The sequence below is a fragment of the Sturnira hondurensis genome, unplaced genomic scaffold (assembly GCF_014824575.4).
Source record: "Sturnira hondurensis isolate 20B ecotype Veracruz unplaced genomic scaffold, ASM1482457v3 Scaffold0018728, whole genome shotgun sequence".
NCBI lineage: Eukaryota > Metazoa > Chordata > Mammalia > Chiroptera > Phyllostomidae > Sturnira > Sturnira hondurensis.
In genome coordinates this window covers 6,805,455-6,829,181 of record NW_028091359.1, presented here as the reverse complement: position 1 = coordinate 6,829,181, position 23,727 = coordinate 6,805,455, and the positions used below count along the sequence as shown (strand labels likewise).

Below are 23,727 nucleotides of genomic sequence, written 5' to 3'. Positions count from 1 at the left end.
AAAATCTTAACGCCCTGCAGAATGAAATGCCCAGCATTACATAGGTTGTGTATTTCTCTCTAGAATGATTGTCTGTAACCAGGTGATGAAGTATATTTTGGATAAGATAGATAAAGAAGAAAAACAAGCAGCAAAAAAAAGAAAGCGTGAAGAGAGTGTGGAGCAGAAACGTAGCAAGCAGAATGCTACCAAGCTCTCTGCCCTGCTCTTCAAACACAAAGAACAACTTAAAGCTGAAATTCTGAAAAAGAGAGCTCTTTTGGACAAAGATCTACAAATTGAAGTACAGGTAAGAAGGTATTCCTTTTCCTACCGTGTCCAGTTTTTTTAGCATCTTAATTGCATCATTTTTCCCCTTGGAATTTTGGTTAAACTTAAAATTTCAGCTTGATTTCTAGAATTTACATTTTTACACATTTAGTAAAAAGCTGTGGGACATGTCTTAGGGATTTTGTATCTAAATGAATGTTGTAACCTTAAACTAGGCACTCTTAAGAGTAGAGTAAAAACGTTTGCAAAGTCTCTTGGGAATAGCTTTTATTCTCTATGACATAGTCCTGCCAGAACTTATCAGGAGCCAACTTTCATGAGAAAGCTAGACAGAGAAACTGTGAAATAATGTTGAAAAAATAAAAAAACAAAGTGTGCCCATTAAATAATAATACCACATTTCTTCCTGGCCTTGGAACTGATCTGGCAATCATTGCTGTTCCTCTGCTTACTTGGGGAATTTATTGAAAAATGAAAGTAAACATTTATTCAAATATATTTAAATAGCTTTTTAAAAGAGAAGGAGGCTACATAAAGCATCCCTAAAAGAGCCTTGTCTATTTTAAGAAACTGAGAAATATTAAAATATTGATCAGCTCCAAAATCAACATAACTCTAAGACATTAGAGATCTTCTACTGACGTCAGAAACCAGATTACAGTGTGAAAAACTGACATTATTATTTAGTGTCTCTAGAAATTCTAGCTAATATGTTAAGCCAAGAAAAGATCAAAGAAGACAAAGTTGTTGTTGTGTATGATATTATTATTATATCAAAACCTCAAAAGAAATTACTGAAATTTATGAGAGGATTCATTAAGGTAGTCGATCAATGTCAGAACTATAAACTTTGTCAAGGTGTAGTAAACAAAAGAGCGAATTCACAGAAGCAGCAATATATAATACACTCCCTCCCACTTTAAGAAATATTTTATAGATCAAAATTTTAGTCTAAAAAAGGAAACCACAAAAATAACAAGGAAACATGATTGTAATTTTTGTGATGTTAGGGTGAGAACAATCACTCCCAGGCGTCACAGATTCTCAGTGCCACAAAGGAAAAAGATACGATGGCACGAGGAAAAAAATACCACAGACAACATTGTAAAACATTTGACAAATGGAGGAAAATGTCAACATTTATGGCAGAGTTACTATTCCTAAAATTTAAAGAGCTCTTAAATCAGTAAGCAAAAGATAACACTGATTTTCTAGGTGAGGGGAATCCTGTCACAATATACATGTAAATCAGATTACTATAGTGTTGTATACTTTAAATATTTTACAGTTTTGTTAATTATACCTCCATAAAGCTGAAATCTAAAAAAGTCTAGTAGTATAAATCACATAAGTACGCATTTTTCAAATCTAACAATGTTAAATATCAATAAACATAAAAATATTCAACCTAAAAATGAAAGAAATGAAAGTACTATTTTTCTAGAGAAAATACAAAGTATTTCCAGAGAACATTTCAAAATATGAATAGTCTTTGATCTACAATTTTACCTCTAGAACCATCTAACAAACAAGTAAGCAAAATACGTGAGCAAGGACATAATGAATATTAATCATAACAAAAATCTGGAATCAGCCCAAAGTCCACAAAGAAGAGATTGGTAATCAGTGATTCTCAATTGGAGCACTGGTGCCCATTCAACAGGCCAGTTTTTACACTCCGTGGGAGGTTTGGCTTTGGGTTCCAAATGCTAGTAGCTTTCCCTGGGTTGTAACCACCAGAGGAGTTGACCGTGGCCCCTCCATATACATTCCCGAGTGCTCTCCTGGGGTGCTGTTCCCGGCCTCAGCTGAAAAGCCCTGGATTAAGTGTGTTTTGGAGGATCCACACAGTGTACTAACACGTCATCAAAACAGTGCATGTATTAATGGTGCTTTTTTTGTTTTTGTTTTTAATTTTTTGAGGGAAATTCTCATGAATGTTTGAATGAAAAGTGCAGGTTACAGAATAGTACTTACAGTATCTTTCGAAGTAATTACCTTTAGCCAACAATTAAAAATTAAAAGTCTAGACTGCCCAAAGATTACCATTTTAAAATAATTTTAGAATATACCTTGTTGATACTATTCTGTATTTATATAAACACATTTTATGCAAAACAGTCACATTAGAGACCGACAATGCTGAACATTTGCCTGCATTCAATGTACTGTGTAGCCACTTAGAAATGTTATTACTGCTGTGAACATTATACAGTTATGGTTCTCTTTGGCACTGCATTGTCTATTGAGGAAGAAAAATTATACTTTAAGAAAATATTCAGCATTATAATGATTTTATTTTTTATTTTTAAGATATGTGACTGGTTCTTTATATCTACATGTTCTCACATCATTTCTGCTTGTCAGTTTTTAAATAAACTTTATTTTTTCAGGCAGTTTTAAGTTTAGAGAAAAATAATGTAGTCAGTGGATTGTTCTCATACACTACCCCCCCACTCCCACAGTTTTTCCTATTGTTAATATCTTGCGTTAGTGTGGCACACGTGTTACAATTGATGTTCCAATATTGATATATTACTGTTAACTTAAGTCCACAGTTCACATCAAGTTTTGTGTTATACAGTCTGTGCCTTTGACAAAGGCATAATGTGATATATCCATACCACATACAGAATACAGAAGCATGTCATTACAGTATCATATGTAGTAGTTTTATTGCCCTAAAAATACTGTGTTCCACCTTTTCATCCCTTCTCCATTTCCCTCTGCTTGTCTTTCTGATAAAATAATTCACTCATTTTTTATAGAACTTATACCTTCACTTGTCTCTGAATATCTCAGACATGTATATTTTAAAGTTTCTATCAAAATTATTGTATGAAATTAATTTCATGTGAGTGAATTCAGATTTGGTTATTGATTTTGTTGGTGGTCTTTTTTCACATTACATGTTTTTGTTTTCATTTGGTTTTGTTTTGGTATTTTAGGTGAAAGGGATTTTGTTTCGTTTCCTCTCTCAAAGCCCACTTTAGCCCCACCGCACCTTAACATCGGGGAGGGAACCTGCTTGTTGCCCACCTCACAGGAAGCTTGAGTCCCCTTCTTCCTGTTGCTCTTGTCAGGCCTCTACTTCCTGCTTCTGAATCTAGAGCCCTACAGAAGCTCATAGTTTTGTGTTTCTGTTCCATAGAGACATTTCTGTGGTATTCGAGCATGGCTATGTCTTTTCAGTTTTTTCTTTTTTATATTTTCTTATCATTGGTATTTTCTTGAAAGGGGATCAAAAGGGTCAAAGTATGTACCTCCTACACCATCTTGATGAACTTGATTTTTCTACAGTCATTTCATTATGTTATAAACCCATATTAATTATGAAGATGAAATTCAAGATATACTTTCTTCCCTAGGAAAAAGTTCATACTCTCTTTTTAAATAGAGAAGGGCTGTTGAAAAGTCACAGAGCTTATCTTCTCACTTACAAGACTATCTGAATTTTTTAAACCAGAACCAAACCATTCAGGTTTATTTGTTAGGATATTTATTTTGCTTAAAAGCTTGGTCATAACTATGGTTTATTTATACCAAGTTTGTTCATGAATGCCAGTCACGGTGGTTTTTCTCAGAATAAATTGTAGCACTGGCTAGCAGAGGTGTGTCTGTAAAGTATTTCACATAACGAAAAGTAAAGACTTTAATTTATGGCAAAATCTATGATAAGAAAGTGTACTCCCTGCAGCCTTAAATTCTTGACATAGCGGCATAGAAACAAGACATGTCTATCTCTCATTTCTGCTTTCGGCTGGTAAGTTTGAGTGTCATGTTCAGTTCATGTGCAGTCTCACGCTAAGGACACAAAAGGTGAGTAGCAAGAAGAAAGCAGCCAGCAGGGGAGGACACTTGAAATCACATCCTGAGCCATGACTGAAATAATCTGTTCACAGAAGGGGCAAACCAGGAGCGCGCATGCCTGGTAGACACTTGTGCATCGTTCTGTCATATCTCCTTTGAGGACAGCTGGCACCTCCCCAATTGTCATTTTCCCTTTCATTTTGAGTTTTTTGGGGTTTGTTTGTTTGTTTGTTCGTTTGTTCATTTTAAGATTTTATTTATTTACTTTTTAGAGAAAGGGGAAGGGAATGAGGAAAGAAAGAGAGAAACATGGAAGAGATAAATCAATTGGTTGTCTCTCAGAGGTCCCCAACTGGGGACCTGGCCTGCAATCCAGGCATGTGCCTGACTGGGAATCGAACCAGCAGTCTTTTGGTTCACAGGCTGCGCACAATGCACACAGCCGCACCACCTAGGGCTCATGTTGTTTTAATTGGGTTAAAGGTATACTAAGAACTTGGGTGTTTGGAATTACTACAGTTCCCTCACATTAAGATGAACTGTGGAGCTCCTTTCAACAAGGGACATCCTCTGGTAAGGTCAGACATTTACATAAGTCAAATGATAGTCTTGTATTGTCTTTAATTAACAATAGGAAGAGCTCAAGAGAGACCTGAAAATTAAGAAAGAAAAAGAAACAGTGCAGGCCACAGCAGCAGCTGCCACTCCCCCCGCAGCACCTCCTGCACCTCCAGCTCCTCCGCCTTCGCCTCCACCTCCACCTCCCTCGCAGCACTCAGGCCCCCAGGCCACGGCCACGGCCACGGCCACACTGCCTGTGGCTTCCCAGAAGAGGAAGCGAGAAGAGGAAAGAGACTCAAGCTCCAAGTCCAAGAAGAAGAAAATGATCTCTACTACCTCAAAGGAAACTAAGAAGGACACAAAGCTTTACTGTATCTGTAAAACGCCTTATGATGAATCTAAGTGAGTAGATCTTTTTGCGCTCTAGTGTATTTTCTTAAAGTTTAGCTGTTAAACTTTCAGTTTTAAAGAAAATTAGTATATGGTAGCAATATAAATGAAAATAGTTTAAAGTAAGGGTCATAGTGCTTCATCTGTGGACTCGCATCTGATATTCTTAACTTTGACACTAGCGAATACAATTTTATTTCCTGTGTTCATGGTTTGTGTTTGTCCTTCATATTCTTTTCTGTCAAAAACAAGCTTTCTGTTGCTCCTGGCTTTCTCCTCTTTTCTTTGGAGTAACTCCAAATCAGTCAGTTATGCTGTCTGGAGAAGGGGTTGTATTATAACCGCTGCCCAGCTTTCGGAGCATTCTTCCTGGAGAGCCTCCTCACAACAACACTGATACATCAAATTCTAGAGACTACATGAAAATGAATGGTGGAAGAGGCTTTGAGTTTAAGTGGCTTTGCTTTTTTTATTGTTTAATTTTAAGCAATTTTCTGGGGGGCGTTGTATTGGAATGGTGTAACAGTATTATTTTTGTCAAAGTTCTCACTTCCTTATTGGTGAAAAAGTCAGAGAAATACATAAAGTATTCCTATTACCCATTCCTCAAGTAAGACATAAATTTGATAAGCATGGCAGCTGGGAGCTGTTTTTGACCGTTGTGACTTACATTTGGTAATACATACAAGATTTTAGAGGTACTCATCTCTAAATGTAGTTTTATTTTTTATCATTATTATCATTTAACTAAGTATTTAGGTTCCATTTTGAACATTTAAATATAGGCTAGCTTTTTAAAGCTAAAGTTAACCACAATACTTTTTACAGTACTGAAAAGTTTGTGCCAAAAGATATGATTATTTAGGGGTAGGAATGCTTCATGTCTACCTGTGTGAGTGCCTAACCGCTTTCTAAAATAAAATGGTCTCTTTGATGATGTTTAAGTTTCAGCCTGAAAGCTGTTTCAGTGGTGCTATGTAAATTGTAATCTGCACGTGCTAGATCAGAAGTTCTGTTGATAGATTGAGCTGTGTTTTTAATTACACAGATCAGTTTAGCCGTCTTCATTTATCATTGTCTTACTATATTGGAAATTACGTATAATGTAAAAAGGGGAACCCTCTTACCTGATTTTTTTCCCTTAGCGTAATACAAGTGTGCCTTCCTTTAAGCAAAATAGACTAAATGATTTGTAAAACAAAACAGAACATAATCTACTGTCTTTACAAAAAGATCTGCTTATGGAATTTCTTTAAATAGCAGTCATCTTTGGTCTATTTAAAATATTAAGATCACAGAAATTTATTTCGTGTAATATCTAAGTTGCGTAAAATGAGGCACACATGTATATGTGCTCATTGTGTTGCAATTTCCTCATTATTTTGTAGGTATTTCGTATTTTTCAGTTTGTCATTACTAACATTTCAGTATACCAGGTTCATTCACTCCCCATTCAAGTTCAGATGAGTTTAATGTCTTTTTTAGTATTATTTTGTAATCTCGTCTACCAAACCAGGTTGGTTTGTGAATCTAGTGAGAGTAACTAAAACTTGAAATTTAAGTCCTGAGCTTACTTCCAGGATGTACAGCCCATCGTTTGTTGAAGGCAACATAGAAAAACACCTCGAAGACCCCTCCCTACCTGTGGCAGTGAAAATCTTGCAAGGGTCATAACTTTTCTCTTTCTCAAAATGAAAAGTTAGTGGTAGTAGGGAATCTGCACAACCATGTGTTACTGCCTAACATTCATAACGTTTAAAGCCTGAGGACTATTTCTGTTTCTCAAGGTGAATCTACCAAGAAACACCTTGCTAGAACAATGGTATCAGCAAGGCCAGTCTGATTCCCTGTGATCCATACTAATTTTTCCTGTGACTTTGATATGGTGTTCCTACATGGTGCCCATGACACTTTCAGATAACACTGTGTGTTTGTCATAGAGATACTCTTCGTTTTGTCATTTGGGATCTTATATTACAAAAGCCTTGAGGGTTATTAACTGTATGTGATCAGCCCAGTTACACACACACAGTCCTACCTTACCAAATACTGTACAACCTCTGGCTGTTTTTGGTAACTCTCCTTACAACACTCTGCAGCAGGCACCCATGGTTTTTAATTGAAGCAGTTCCTTATGATTAATTAACCTGGCCACTCTCCACTTGGTCACACACAGTATATTAACTGAAAATCTGTGACAGATTAAATTCCAACGTGTATTTAGAAACCTTGTTAGAAATTGAACTACTGCATTTACCTTTCTTAGTTTTCTTTTTCATATCATATTTTAACCATTTATCTTTTATACCTGGCTGACCTGCATGTTTCTTGTAGTGTAACTTCTATTTGGTGCTTGCGCTTTGCTTTGTTTTCAAATTTAAATTGTGAGATACATTTTCAAACCTATCTAAGAAATAGCCCTGATTTTGCAATGGCTTCTGTGGCATAGGTTTGACAGATGTAAGTCTTGATTCTTTGGCTTTGGTTTTTGTGCCTGTTCCAGTTTACACATGCTCATTAAGAGGCAGACATTACCATCAGTGTGTTCTTTATTTTTTTCAAATCCCAGTATGTTTTTAAAGACCCATATTTCACTAAACAGTGTATTTGTTGAAATTTATGTGGGTGACTTTATGTTTTTACACTTCATAAAGTGTCAGATGCTGTAGTTTGCCAGGCATAGAATAGTCGGATTCAGGATGTTTAGCTGACGCATTGCAGAAAGTTATTCTGTAATAAAGTGAATCAGGGCAGGGAAGACAGATTTAAGTACCATGCAGCTCAAAATGACAATTACATTGTCATTTTCATTGTGAATACTTTTAGGTTCTATATTGGCTGTGATCTTTGTACTAACTGGTATCATGGAGAATGTGTTGGCATCACAGAAAAGGAGGCTAAGAAAATGGATGTGTACATCTGTAATGATTGTAAACGGGCACAAGAGGGCAGCAGTGAGGAATTGTACTGTATCTGCAGAACACCTTATGATGAGTCACAGTGAGTTCTGATAAGAGCATCATATTTAATAATCTTAGGAAGCCAAATTGCTCTGACTGATTACTTATTTATTTTAAAATAAAAAGCAAGATATTTTCTGCATATATTACACACTTACATTACAAATTCCTTTCCAATTTTTTTTCTCTTTTTCCCTCTTTACCTCCCCTTCAAATTTATGTCGCTTCAGAGTGAATGTTTGAGATGCATTGGGGAAAATATGGTTTAATGGTAGACTTGATTCTTCAATATGTAACTTTAGAAATTAATGAGATTAAAATAGCCTGACTAATTTGGACTTCATCAGTGTTAGAAATGGTGCTTTCTCTTAGGTTAGAAAAATATTAATTTGTATACAAGCTCTGAGACTGTTTTTAGCTTATAGGATTTTGAATTCCCTGTTGGGTGACCAATATTCACTTCTCATTTGATATGGTACTTATTGAAAGATTTCTGCCTTTATTTTGTTTTTAGCTTTAAAGTCAATTAAAATGTTTTACTTTTTTTTGTATGTGTTCTCTAATATTATACAGTGTTCTTAATAAACTTTTAATGCTTATTTTTAACATCAGAAATGTTAAATTAACACATAGGAATGTCAGTCTTCAAAAGTCTTAAACAATTATGATACTAAATCTGTTTTATATCCCAGAGTTAGAAGATTTTCAGGTGCATGTTTTATTACTTTTTAAAGTAAATTATAAGTAATATGATTCCATCTGTTTTGAACTCACATTTCCATTTCGGACCTTGCAGATTTTATATTGGCTGTGATCGGTGTCAGAATTGGTATCATGGGCGCTGCGTTGGCATCTTGCAGAGTGAGGCAGAGCTCATTGACGAGTATGTCTGTCCGCAGTGCCAGTCAACAGAGGATGCCATGACAGTGCTCACGCCACTGACTGAGAAAGATTACGAGGGTTTGAAGAGAGTGCTGCGTTCTTTACAGGTGTGAAACCGCTGTGTGCACAGTTTGAAGATGAAATCCGCCATCGTGGCTTTGGAAGTACATCTAGAGTAGAGTATTTCCAAGTAGAGTACCCAATTATTTACTGACTCCTAGCTGGTTCAGTGCAGTGCGCCACAGACTTTGGTCCTTCACACACCAGTGTGTGTCATGAGGGTTCCACATCCACACGGTAGCTCAGCTGCTGTTTATCTAGCACTTGTGTTTAAAGTGACTCACTTTTTTTTTAACCTAAATTTTATTTTTAAAGAAATCTTTATCCTTCCACCATAGATTGAACAACAATCTGTTTGAATTCTAGTGAGTTACAAATGCTTATCTAAGGTTTTGAGCCTTCCTTTATTAAAAATCAAAAGGAAATGGGGATGGTGTACAACATTAGCAAATGCTGGAGATGTATTCAAGACACGAGTGCTGGATTGACACTTTGTCCTGTTGTCACCACAGTCGGGAATGGGAAGAACAGAAAGCAGAGCAAAGTCTCACTGTGTGGTTGAATGTTACTAATACAACATCTCTGCCACCTCATTAGCCTGCAGTGGTGCCCATCCCACATTTGGAACCCACCCTCCCCCTCCATGCTAGGGTCCTCAGATAGCCCTCTGAGAACGATTATTATAGCATATGCCCATCTGAGATGAGTTGTGAGTAGAGCAAAAATCATCTCAGTGTAAACCACAGGTGGCAAACACAAGGACCCACGGGCCAAATCTTCCCCCTTGTTTTATCTGGCCCAGCACTTTGTTTCTACCTGGCGGTAGCACCGAGCTCCTTGCCCCCCCCCTAGTTAAGGAGCAGTTACATTTGTACCGTCCTAAAATTACATTTGGCCCTTGGAAGGCAACCGCAAGGCTGGTGTGGCCCCTGGTGAAAATGAGTTTGACATCTCTGGTATAAACAATATTATCTATCCAGTTTAAGACTTTTGGAGTTAACTCCAATAGGTATTTAAGTAGATTAGTGTTTCTACCCAACAAGAAAAATGGCCTTTTTATTTTTCATTGCAGGCCCATAAGATGGCCTGGCCCTTCCTGGAACCAGTGGATCCTAATGATGCGCCAGATTATTATGGTGTTATTAAGGAACCTATGGGTACGTACTGGAGTTGAATATGGAGTTTTTTCAGAAGTCTCAGCAGATATTTCATTTGTTATTCATAAAATTAATATGAGGATTTGTTGAACAAGTTTGATGGGAGTATAGATAGGTGTGGTAACTTGTAGGGTAAGTTAGGAGTATGTATACATGTTTAAGTGTGCACACCCTTGGACCCAGCAGTTTCATTTCCTAGCATTTACATGTGCACAAGTACAATGTTCATCACAGAAGTGTGTATAATGGCAAAAATACTGGAAATTACGTAGCCATTGGTAGAAGAGTAGCTAAGTCAAGTGATAATATAAGCAGAGTGTTATGCAGCTGTACAAAAGATTGAATGGGTCAGGGTCTGTCTGAGCCTCTCATCCTCTTCCTCATCTTTTCCTGAAGGAAAGCAGTCTGATGGACCCACAATAGAAATCTGAGAGAAAATAGCCTCCTTTCCTGGATTGGGGCGGGTGATAAGTTACACCTACAAGTCACTGCATTACGATGGAAAGCTCCAGTGATTACCGTATTTTGCTGTGTGTAATGCACACATTATTGCCCAAAGTTTTAGAGAGAAAAACAGATGCGCATTATATAGTACTAATTCCATATCCATGTAGTACTAATTCCATATCCATGTAAATGTTTCGAATTATTTTCTTTATGCTTCTTTGTTAAAAGTGTAACTGTAGAAAGCAATAACGATATCTGTATGCAAAATAATACCCTGGAATATGATAATTGGTTTTGTTCCTAAATATAAATAAAAATTGAGTTAAGAAATTAAAACAAAAGATTTTTTTTTTCCGAAAGTTTGGGCCCAAGACGTGGTTGCGCATTATACATAGGAATGCATTATACACAGCAAAATATGGTCTATTAAAAATAGTTTGCCCTGGCCTCTATGGCTCAGTTGGTTGACATGTTGTCTCATGGACCTACAAGGTCGCAGGTTCAATTCCCAGTCAGGGTACAGGTGCCTGGGGTGCTGCTTTGGTCCCCATTCAGGGCATGTACAGGAGGCACCTGGTTGATGTTTCTCTTGTATCATGTCTGTCTCTCTGTTTCTCTCTTTCTCTCTCCACTTCCCTCACCCCCTTATTTTCTCACTGGAATCAGTAAATACCTACTCCTGAGACAATTAAAAAAATAATTTATCTGGAAAAAAATGATAAAAATTAAAACATACATCAAAACTCCTAAAACTGCCATCAGTTCTAGCTGATGATAAAAGCTTTCCCAAACCGGCTGAGCATTTTATAAACATGAAGGATTTTATTGTATTGAAAGTGCTAAGAAAGTAGACCTTAAAAGTTTGATCACAAGAGGAAAAAAGTGTAACTGTGTGATAATGGCTGTTAACGAAACTGATTTTTGTGATCTTTTTGCAGTATACACACATATCATTATGTTATACACCTAGAACTAATACAGTGTTATATGTCACCTCTGTCTCAGTTTAGAAAATATTTTTTCATAGGAAGGATTTGTATTTTTTGTTAACAACTTTTTAAGAAGAGGGATATATGAAGAAGATAAATGAGGGCTAGTTAAAAGTGTCTTTGAGAAAAACAACATAGTCATTTCTTTTTCACAACTGCATAGAATTCCATTGTGTAAATGTACCGCAGCTTTTTTATCCACTCATCTACTGATGGGCACTTAGGCTGCTTCCAAATCTTGGCCAGTGTAAATAGCACTGCTAATGAGCATAGGTGTATGTATTTTTTTGTATTGATGTTTCAGTATTCTTAGGATATATTCCCAGAAGTAGAATCGCTGGATCAAAAGGGAGTTCCATGTTTAATTTTTTGACTACTTTATTTTTAGAGGGGAAGGGAGGGAGGAAGAGAGGGAGAGAAACATCAGTGTATGGTTGCCTCTCACACACACCCCAACTGGGGACCTGGCCCACAACCCAGGCATGTGCCTGGATGGGGAATCAAACTGGCAACCTTTTGCTTCTCAGGCCTGCGCTCAACCCACTGAGCCACACCAGGCAGAGCTCCGTGGTTAATTTTTTAAGGATACTCCATACTGTTTTCCATGGTGACTGCACCAGTCTGCATTCCCACCAATAGTATATGTGGAATCTAACAAACACAATAAACTTAAAGAACAAAACAGAAACAAAAGCATAGATACATGGAACAGACTGACAGCTGCTGGAGGGAAATGGCAGGGGACTGAATGAAAGACAGTGAAGGGATTAACCAAAGAACAGTTGTGTATGACCCATGGACTGGGGCAATGATATGGGAGGGGGTGGGGCTGGGTGCAAGTGGGCAAAGGGAGGCAAAAAACAGAGACAACTGTAATAAGCATAATCAATTAATCAAAAATGAAAATTAAAAAAACAACTTTCATGTGTAAAAAAGATAACATACATAAGTAGTTCCCTCTCTTTGGAAGTTGAAGAGACAAGTTAACCCTTATATGCATTTCAGATTTGTATAATCTGCTTTAGATAGGTAGGTAGGTAATTCTACTTCTAAAAATAACACAGGTTTATCATAGAAAATTTAGGAAATAAAAAAAAAGATAACATGCATCTTCCATCTTTTCCTCACTGAATTCCATTACATTTTGAGGTGTGTGTGTGAAATTAAAATTATATAATATGTCTGACAGACATCTTCCTGTTTCATTAATCTTCGACAGCATGATTTTAATGGCTTTATATAGTTTGTAAATTTAATATACCTTAATATATTTGACCAAAAGTATTTTCTTGAAGAGCTAGATTGTTTTCCTATCTTTTCAAGATTTTTTAAAAATTTATTTCTTGAGAGAGGGGAAGGGAGGGAGAAAGGACAAGAAACAGCATTGATGTGTGAGAGAGAAATCTATTTGTTGCCCGTTTAACAACCCCCACTGGGGGCCTGGCCTGCAACCCAGGTATGTGCCCAGACCAGGAATTGAATAGGCAACCTTTTACTTTGTGGGACAGTGCCCAACCCATGGTACCACACCAGCCAGGGCTGTTTTCTTACCTTTTTTTTGGATTTTTTAAATTGTTCAAGTATGTTTTACTGTCTTTTCTTTATACCACCCAGATAAACATAAGTCTTATGTAAGTGTGTATATGAAGATAATAAAATTCTCCAAGACATACTGTTGAAAGAAAATTAGTTACAGAACAATACCTAGGTTTTATGCAGTAAACAATTATATATTTTCTAAAAGTATATAAAGGTATATTTCTTCAGAAATACCTTTAAAAAAAACAACTTGGATATGAAAATGGTAATGTCCTGGAATGATGTATTAAATATTAAGTACTTACTTTATCATAACCCACACAGAATAGGTAGATGTAGTCAGGTTGTGTTTGGAATTCCATCAGGGCATCAGGTATAGTTTTGCAATTATCCTTGTTTGTACATTTCCCCTGCTGATATAAATGAAAACTCAAAGATATGTATGTGCATGTGCACGTGTGTTTGTTTTGTATGCATGTTTGTGCATGTGTGCCTGTGTTAAAACATGTAACAAAATTTGCCATTTATGTCTGATAGATTAAATTTCTCTCATTTTTCAAATGTTTCTTAGCCTTGAACTTATTTTTGACTCAACTTTAAAATCATTTTCTGCCCTTACTGGTGTGGCTCAGCGAATTGAGCATGGACTGTGAACCAAAGAGTCACCAGTTTGATTCCCATCAGGGCACATGCCTGGGTTTTAGGCCAGGTCCCCAGTGGGGGCCACGTGAGAGGCAACCACACATTGATATTTCTTTTTTTTTTTTTTTTTAAAGATTTTATTTATTTATTTATCTTTAGAGGGGAAGGAGAGGGAGAGAAACATCAATGTATGGTTGCCTTTCGTGCAGGGATGGGAGTTGGCCTGCAGGGAACCAGCCTAAAACCCAGGCATGTGCCCTGACTGGGAATCGAACCGCGATCCTCCGGTTCGCAGGCCCGTGCTCAATCCTCTGAGCTACACCAGCCAGGGCTACACATTGATATTTCTTTCCCTCTCTTTCTCTCTCCCTTCCCCTCTCTCTAAAAATAAATAAAATCTAAAAAACAAAAATGTTTTAAAAAATCATTTTCTCAAATTTGAAAATAATTACTGAGATTCAGTTTAGAATTATTTTTCTTTTATTCAGTCAAAGATTGATTTGAATTCACTGGCCTTTTATGCTCTCAAATTTTTTTTGAAGATTTTTTATTTATTTATCTTTAGAGGGGAAGTGAAGGAGAGAAGGAAAGTAAATAGCAATGTATGGTTACCTCTCGTGAGTCCCCTGCTGGGAACTGGCCTGCAACCCAGGCATGTGCCCTGACTGGGAATCGAACTGCGATCGTGTGGTTCACAGGCCCGCGCTCAATCCACTGAGCTATACCAGCCAGGACTCAAATTTTTATGTATTATAAATTGTGTATGAAATTTCCCTTCAAACACAAGTTTCTTCTAGGACCTAATGGTATTTTGGGGGCATTTAAGTCTATATATTTCAAAAGAGTTACCTGTGTACCACCCTAATGATTTTTGACATTTCTGCATGCTTGTACTATTACATACTGATATTTTTCTTTATATGAGCTAATATTTTTCTCTTAAATTGATTTAAGTAGACACCACCGTAAGTGGTGAGTCCACCACAGTAACAGTGAAAATAAATAAGGAAAACAAAATGATATTACTAAAGTCTCAGAAAGATCACAGAACTACAGAGATTTTGGTCTTAATTCTGGATTTTCCTCTTCTCTTTGTACATATGATATACTTGTTTGTGAAATGGATATTATATTTAAATATGTATTAATCATGTTGGTATAGTTTCCTTTGTTTGAAACCAAAGAACCTTCTTAACAGTAGCCAAAGTTTATACATTAGGCCCTGGATCAAAAATATAATTGGAGCCCAAAAAATATATATATTTGGAAAAGTACTCCTTAATTGCTAAATAGTCTTCAATGGTGAGTCAGCTTGGTTTCAGGACTGCTTGGGCAGGAAATATATATTCTTGTCAGGACTGTGGGCAGTTTTCACATTGGAACAACATTAAAGCTTTGAAAATGTTGTACATTTTCTGTTTTTAAGATCTTGCCACCATGGAAGAAAGAATACAAAGAAGATATTATGAAAAGCTGACAGAATTTGTGGCAGATATGACCAAAATTTTTGATAACTGTCGATACTACAATCCAAGTGACTCCCCTTTCTACCAGTGTGCAGAAGTTCTTGAATCGTTCTTCGTGCAGAAACTGAAAGGATTCAAGGCCAGCAGGTGAGCGGATGTGTTGAGTGTTCTGAATCAATTCGACTCCTCCAACTCTTTATCCTGTTAGATCTGTGGAGTCAGCCAGTGCAGTTCATGGTGAATTAAACCTTGAAATCAAGAATCCTTAAAAAGAAAAACAAGACCAGACTCCAGCATTATGACATATTGCCAAGGACAAGGGGACAGGCTCAACAATGAGATATCACTGAGTTTGTGATCTGCTTAGAATTAAAAGGTTGTTTTTTCATTTGGTTTTGTTCTTTGTTTTTTGTTTTTGTTTTAAATTACAAAAGCATTTAGCTTACAGAATACCAGTTGCTCTCTTAAATGTGTATACGAAGATAGTAGGGAGACAGAGCTCACTCTCATTTTCTGGTGTAAAGGTGGCTGTTATATAGGGGAGAGGAGAGGGAAGACCATGAAACGGGACTATAAGTATTTTCTCCTGAATTAGGAGAAAATTTGCTACATCTTTGAAATCATCAAATGTTTTCTTTCAATGGGCAAAACTAGATTTTATTCTTAAGTCCATAGACCTTTTCTTTGAGCCTATAGTAATAACAACTTCTGTTACTTCTGTTTCTGAACCTCAGCCCCCACTTCTCCAGCCCATGACTGACTGATTGACTGACTGACTGACTGACTTCCTTCTTTCCTTCCCTTGCTCCCTCCCTCCTTCTTTCCTTCCAACAGAAGCCCGGTTTCCATTCCTGTGGCAGCTGTCACCACCTTGTAGCCCCTGAGATTTATTTTTCACTCTCTCCCATTCACCATTCCAGTCTTGATTGTCCCGAAATATTAAATTGGGTAGAATTTGGCTGGGTTGGGGCCTGAGCATCTGTATTATCTAACGAACTCCCAAGGGACTCTTCATATTGCCAGAGTGTAAGAACCAGTGCTCTACTGAGGGATTTTCCTTGAAGGAAAATTGTAGGGTGTTCTCTCTCCTATTCCTGTAGCAAATTATGTCAGGAACTGCACTTTTAGAGTGCAGTTTACATAAAATAAATGTGAAGGACAGCCCAGCTCAAGTATCTAGTTACCTTCTCAGCAAAAGAGGAAAGAAAGTGGGTGTGTGGGCAGTCGGGCTATAGACCCAGAACCAGGAAACTTGGAGAAAATCTCTAAGCCTTTCCCTTTCATCATGCCCTATCTGTTAATCCGTTAGCTGGGAAACTTAAAATGAAAGAGGACTTACTCAGTATGACAGTCCCTAGGAAAATAATAACAAAGTAATAAAAAGGGATAAACTCAGAATAGTGAAGAGTATAGTAGAGGTTAATTAGCTAAACAGATTTCAGTAGAATCTGGAAGACAAAGCAGACAGAAGAAGATCAGTGGATGAAGCCAGAGGCGCCCCAGGCAACTCCTCTCAGAGGCTCTGCGGCAGAGCCCCAGAGAGCCTCCAGCACAGAGTTTCGGGAACAAGTAGAATGCCAGAGAGAAGGGAAAGAGAGGTATTAACTGAGGATCCAAACAGATCAACTTGAGGACAAACAGGGTTTTGTCCCGATGAACCCATTGTAAATCTAAAATATCACAAGTCAAAATGCATTTAATACATCTAATGTACTGAACTTCATAATTTAGCCTCACCCATTTCTACTGAATGCACAACCCTTTCACACTGTTGTGAAGTCAAGAAATCCTAAGTCAAACCCCCCTAAGTTAAGGGCCATGTGTATTTGAGCTTGTCACCTTCCCTGTACCCTGTGTGCAGGCCTGTGTAGGAAGCCTGAAGAGCTGAGGAGCACAGAATTCTTTTTTAAAGAAATAGAATAAACTGCAGAAAGCAAGAGTAGACACAAGAGAATTAGACCCAGAGTAAAGTCCCCTGCCCTCTGAAGGGTTGGGTCTCCAACCTCTCCTTCTAAAACTGTGGCTCTTAACAGGGATAATTTGTCTACCCCCAACTTCCAAGAGACACTGAGCAATGCCTGGAGACATTTTGTTGTTACACTTAGAGATTGAAAGTGATGCTGACATTTGTAGGTAGAGGCCAGCGATGCTGCTGAATGTCCTACAGTAGAGAATCACCCAGTCCCAAGAGGTCAGTAGTGGGATTGAGAAATCATCATCTGAAGAAAGACCTGCCAGCCATTCACCCTGCACACATCCCCAGCACTCTCCAGGCAGCTGTCCAGACTGGTGACTTCCGCCGTGTGCACAGCCAGCCCTGTCCGTGAGGAGAGCCTGCAGTGTGGAAGAGAGAGGCCGAGGTCTAGCAGAAAAACACATCCCAGAAAAATAAGAGAGAACCTAAGAAACAAACAAACAAACAAACAAAAAAGCCCTCTAAATTATGGCCTGAGAGAAATTTTACAGAATGGTGAACATGATATTAGGAATAAAGAACAATCTGAAAAAAAGAAGTGGTTGAAAAATTTAAAGTTACTGCAAGCAGTGAAAGTTAAAATGAAGCAACTCTCTCAGTGTAAAGAACAGAAATACAGGGAGTTGAAAATGTAAAAGAAAAAATGTTCTAAAGTATCTAATATTCACTTAATGGAAATTCCAGAAAGAAAAAACAGAGAAGACAAAGCAGAAGAAAGTATCAAAACACTAATAATACAAGAAAAATTTCCTGAGCCAATGAGAGGCACGAGACTTCAAATCCAAGCAAAATAAATGTGTCCATTCAGCAAATGGTTCCGAGTGGTCCTGCTCCCGGTGGGTGGAGGCTGCTTTTCTGTGGGGCGGGGTAGGTCCTCTTCCAGCTGCTTTGTCTTCCAGTATCTACGTGGAACCGTGAGGACAATTGATAAACTTAATAAGCTAGCTGAACAAATGGGAAAAGCTATACCACATACTCATCACTAACATTTCCAAATGCCTGGGATTAAAAAAAAGCTCTCCTAAGAGCTTCTAAAGAGGATAAAACAGACAACCTACTAAGCAACAAGAATTAGACTCATAACAGACCAGCAGTAGTCTGATCCTCCAGAGGTTTATGGAAAAATGACTCCAGAAGTTTGATGGAAAAAGATTTGCTGCCCAGAAGTCTTTGTCTAGCCAAACAATCCAGTTGAGAAGCAGAATATATTAGTCATGTAAGGATGCAGAAAGGGTCTCCTTCCTAGGCATCCCTTCAGGCAGGTTGTTTTAAGATGTTCAGTAGCAAAACTAGCAAATCAAGCCCTGGCTGGTGTGACTTAGTGGACTGAGTCCCAGCAGGTGAACGTAAAGGTCACCGTTTCAGTTCCTAGTCAGGGCACATGCCTGAGTCATGGGCCAGGTCCCTGGTTGGGGGTGTGTGAGAGGCAACCACCCATTGATATTTCTCTTCCTCTCTTTCTCCATTACTTCCCCTCTTCTAAAAATAAATAAGTAAAATCTTTTTAAAAATAAATAAAGAAAACAAGACCTTGGATCCAGGGCAGGGAACAAGAGGTTCAAGAAAACAATGGTAATTACTCTGACCCAGGAGAAGAAAGAGCACTCCCATGCGGGAGGTGTCTGGGGGAAGAAAAGGGGGAAAAAGATAATTTAAGAATGTAAGTGGAGAGCCCTGGCTGGTATGGCTCAGTGGTTAAGTGTTGGCTTGTGAATCAAATTGCTGGTTCGATTCCCAGTCAGGGCATATGCCAGGGCTGTGGGCCAGGTCCCCAGTAGGGGAAGTGTGAGAGGCAACCACACATTGATATTTCTCTCCCTCCCTTCCCCTCTCTAAAAAATAAATAAATAACATCTTTAAAAAAAAAGAGTGTAAGTGGAGAAAATGAAAGGCAGAAGCTTTGTGAAAAACAAAAAGTTGTATAGGAATACTGAGAATGCACTCTTAACAAAGGAGTAGATGCTAGAGAGAAATGTTTATATAGCCATAATAATGTAAATACTACATTGATTTCCAACTTTTAGAATTGGTCTCTAGACAAAGCATGGAAAGATTAAATTTATAGGGAAATAAAACTTGGACTCAAGAAGGGAGAGGGAGAATGGTTACATGATCTCAGTTCTATTTGCCTAACAGGATTTTGAACAATATAAAGTAGATAAAGCAGAAAATAGCAGCATAACAAATGTAACTGCCTAAGAAGTGGAAGTTCAAAGTGCTTGACCCTACGGAGCCTGGATTCAGGTTAGATAGGACAGAGGACCACAACGTATTCACAAGCCTCACCATCTTTTTGATTTATACCTATAACCATTATTCCTCCAAATACGTTTCTAAAATTGCCTTTTAAAAACAACCGATAAAGCTGTATAGCCTTTGGTGGTAACTGTGAGGTGGAAGTCTTAGCCTCTGCAGCTGTGGGGGCTGGTGCACAACCACAGAGTCGGGGGGAAGAGAGGGGCCTGGGGGTTGGGTCTGCACAGTAGAGGGGGCCACTTACCGGAGCTTGTCACCAGGCTACCTCATGTAGCTCTTTATTATATTTGAGTTTATGTAATTTTAATAAGAACATGGGAGCCAATTGAGGAGTTTGCTCAATTCTGCTTAAATAAAATATAATTGAAGAGATATCAGGGAGTTTTTGGCGATCTGCTGATTTAAGGCAGAATGAAGAACATACATAGCCTATCATTGAAATTTGATTTATGATTTCCAGTATTTCTTTTGCCATATTCCCCCCATTTTGTTTGCCCAGTTATTTTCATTGTTTGTAAATTATTTTCATTACTTTGTTATAATTCATCATTTATACCATCCATGTTCTTTCTTTTCTTACAGATTGTGATATCTTTAGTCTGAATTTTTAACTGGAATCAGAACTGGATGTTGGGGTCACTTTTATTATACTACGTGATTACCTAATTCAAAATTGCCCCCCAAGTTCAGATTAGTTAATATAATTTTTAATGTTAAAAAAGATGTAACAAACAGTTTACTCTAGCAGCCATGTTGAACGGCGTATTTGAGACTGTAAACTCCTGAGATGCTGTATTTACACACTATTACAGTAGAGTGCATTTGGACTTAGTCCTGGCAACTGTACAGTAACTTGATTTACTAACAAAAGTTGTGAATAAAACTGTGAAACCAGAAAGGAGACTTTCTGGAGTGTAATAGAAAAAAATGTGATTTTAATATTGTTATTTCTCTCTCAACATTTTTCCTTCACATTCCCTAAATCACTGTAAATCAGCACATGCGTGCACACACAACCCAGCACCTTTTACCACAATGGTGATGCTTTGGTAAATGTGTCTATTTGTCCCTTTGGCTAAAAATGTAATTTTTATTTTACATATATATTTTTTAATATTGGCTTTTTTCAGTGAATTTTTATGCTTAGTGTACAGTGAACATTTTTAATATTAGGTTAAAAATTTCTTACTTGTTCTCATACATTTGCTCACCAAGGATAAATGAAAGAACATGGCTGTTTCCCCCAGATTGACCTTGGCGTCCACGTAAAGCATCATTGTTTTAAAAAATGAAGGGTGCTTAATTGTTCCCTGTTTTCTATATTCTGTAGGTCTCATAACAACAAACTGCAGTCTACAGCTTCTTAAAGTTCAGCGTGTTAACCTAAGCATAAAACACAGCAAGAATCTGGTTGTCTGAACTATTTTAAATTAAGGAGCCAGATGTTTTTAGTCAGGTTATCCTGACAAGACTTGACCTAAACTTCGTTTTTATTGGTCATAGCAGTCCAATTTTATTCTTGACCAATTTTGTCCAACGGACAAGGGAAAAGTGAAGTCAACGACACCATTATCTTTGTCAAGATCAAATGGTTTTTACTATTGTGGCAGAGCGGGAAAATTTTATTGAAAAAAAAAGAAAAAAGAAAGCAAGAAAAAAAGATTAATATGGGGTCAAGTATAACTCCATGGAAATGCCACGTCTGCTCTTCAGTGAAGAAGCTGGTTTAGAGTCTCACAGAAAACTTTTGACTGTATTTATTTATTGTTGCAAAAAAGACGCTTTTTTATTGCTGCCCTCATTTGTCAGCTAATTATTTTTTCTTATAAAATCCAGCCCCAGTTACATGTAATCCATTCTGTATCTTATCATGATTCCTATAGATAAAAGTACACGACGACCTCTAGATGTCTTTTCTTTCTATGAAAGGAGCTGCTATGTACACATGTGCACACATACACCTGGGAATCGACAATGAGTTTCTCGTTCATGGTAGACAAAAATGAAGCTTGCAGAAAGGTTGGGCTAGGCGGTCCTGGACTACAGACTCTGTTGCCTTGAATTATAACAGTATAATTTGTCATTTACTCTGCACCAGGCTAAAAATGAGTAAAATCTATTTGAAGGTATCTTGTTTGTAAACATTTGTCAGATTCTAATTTTTTTCTTTTTGTATTAAAATTCAACTATGGATGTATATGAAACAAAATAAATGGAGATCACTTTCTCCCACAGATGGTGTCTTTGAATGTGCGCTAATGATTACCTATAAGCCTTTGAGGGGAAAGGGAGGGCTGCAAGGTCAGTGAAAGGCAGACGCATGTAATAGCCCCTGGGTCTGTCCAGGGTTGCAGTGGCCCTTCATTTCGTCATTCCCAACCCTCTGTTGTCAACTCAAAGGAAAAGCCTCAGGGGTGCTGGTCCAGCTGCGTTGCATCACCATGCGCACCAATGGGAAAGGTGGTGTGACGGAGCCCAGGGTGCCTTCCTGGGTGCACTGTGCGATGCCAGGCAGCCCCAGACAGCTGCTTGTATTTTAGGGGGGGGGCATTTTCTTAGGTAACATCATCATTTTGTATTTTTTGTTAAGTTTTGTTGTTTGGTTCTGTCCCGTCCCGTCCTGTCCCCGCCCCGCCCCCCCCCACACACACACACACAAACAGTAGGGGGAGAAACGGAAACAACACAGGAAGGATATTTGCATGTTTTTCCTTTCAGTGTTCTGACATTACACTTGTATTACGGCACTGTAATAATAGCTTCTAGAAGATCTGCCATGGTTGGTTTATGCAGCTTTGCAAAAATTTTGCACTAATTCATGTTAGCTTTGTCCCAGCAAGTTCTGAAATTAATGTTTTTAAAAAGTTTCTTCTGTTTAATATCATCCTGCTATGCAGAACCTTTCCCAGATCGTAGTTTCTTAAAAGAAAGATGTTGCTACAGTTTCCAGTTCTTTCTTATTACAGGCTCAGGTGTACAGGTTCTTCTGGGTTAATTTTATCTGATGAAGCCCATTCCTTTTTGTACATAAAAACGTCACTTTTAAACCTTGCTTACAAGCTTAAAAACACTAAATGCTCAGTGTGGAAACCGTTTTTGCTCAAAATATTAACATGAAAGTAATCAAAATATAGGTTATTTTGTCCTTTTACTTTTGAAAAATGTTTCATATTGTATGCACTGTGCCGATGCCAGGACCCTACATTTTAATGAATTATAAAGTTATTCTGCATCTCATCACATCACAATATTTCTGTGCTATTTATTAATAGATACAGATATATATGGACTAATCATTTAAAACTTGTTGCGGCAAGAACTTTCCTACCTGTAGGCAATAGATTGCTATGTTTTTAACAGATTGTGGCAAATTCTAAACAGCAATTCTTTTTGTACGTAAAAGGACATTTCATCCTAGAAAAAATAAAGTAATGTTTTTGACATTGGATTTGGTGCAGTTTCTAATGAAACAGTGGTTGGTTGGTTGGTTGGTTGATGTATTTTCTGTAGCTGTTGGCATTGCCAAATTGTACAAAAATGGTAGATTTTATGGGACTCCTCTGACCAGGAAGATGTTAATTTCATATGCGTATTTAATATTATAAAGCCTTTTGCAATTTCTACTACCATATAAATACATAAACATTTTATAGTTTTACCAACTATAGAGCTTTAGTCTTCCAAAGGTAATTTTTGAAACATATTTCTTATAACCCGAATGGAGTTTCAAAAGCAGCTTTCTTATGAATATTCCTTGACAAGCTTCTGCTATTCAGTGAGATACACATAGGGCAGCTCTGGCTTTCAATAATCCAAGTAGCAGAATGCACATCTGTGATACCGTTAGGGTTTTTCTACCCAGTCATTGGGCTTGAAAATGTATTTAAATTTACATCAGTAGATTTCCTTGTCTGAAGGTATTTTCAATCCTTGTTATGTTTCATCTGCCAAATTCACAATTGAAGCTATTTCATGAAAAGTATTTTCATATCGATAAGGCTTTTTTCCTCCCATCCCAATTCTGCGGGGTTTGATTTTAGTTAATGTCCTGCAGTAAGTAGATTTTAAAAAGTTGTGAGCTTTCAGAGATATTTTTTAAAGTAAAACAACTACCTTTTTATATTTTAAGTAGCCTTAAGTGTTTTTTAAGAGAGACAGACATTTGTTGCTGTTTGTACTGCACCTTCCCAGAATCTGCAAGTAAAAGTTCTTTCCTTGTTCCTATTCATTTCTGTTAGGCATCTCTGTGTGTTTCTGATAGTAACGAGTCAGCCAGGCCTTGTCCATCTGCACACTTACAGACTGAGCTAGACGGAGCTCCGT

General features: G+C 37.5%; 1 protein-coding gene across 14 annotated transcripts in view; it reads left to right on the top strand.

The window, feature by feature from the left end:
• Window positions 1–22,845, top strand: part of BPTF (bromodomain PHD finger transcription factor) — a 132,692-nt gene extending 109,847 nt beyond the window's left edge. For 9 of the 14 annotated variants that reach the window (XM_037069905.1, XM_037069904.1, XM_037069902.1 and 6 more), the window contains 7 exons: window positions 64–289; window positions 4,715–5,043; window positions 7,858–8,031; window positions 8,788–8,980; window positions 10,006–10,090; window positions 15,134–15,320; window positions 20,735–22,845. In XM_037069905.1, coding sequence (XP_036925800.1) covers window positions 64–289; window positions 4,715–5,043; window positions 7,858–8,031; window positions 8,788–8,980; window positions 10,006–10,090; window positions 15,134–15,320; window positions 20,735–20,771 — 1,231 coding nt within the window. In that variant the 3' untranslated portion in view covers window positions 20,772–22,845. Of the gene's footprint in view, window positions 1–63; window positions 290–4,714; window positions 5,044–7,857; window positions 8,032–8,787; window positions 8,981–10,005; window positions 10,091–15,133; window positions 15,321–19,986 lie in introns of all 14 variants that reach the window. The other 5 variants (XM_037069906.1, XM_037069901.1, XM_037069908.1 and 2 more) reach the window with 2 other exon arrangements.
• The last annotated feature ends 882 nt before the right edge of the window (window positions 22,846–23,727 follow it).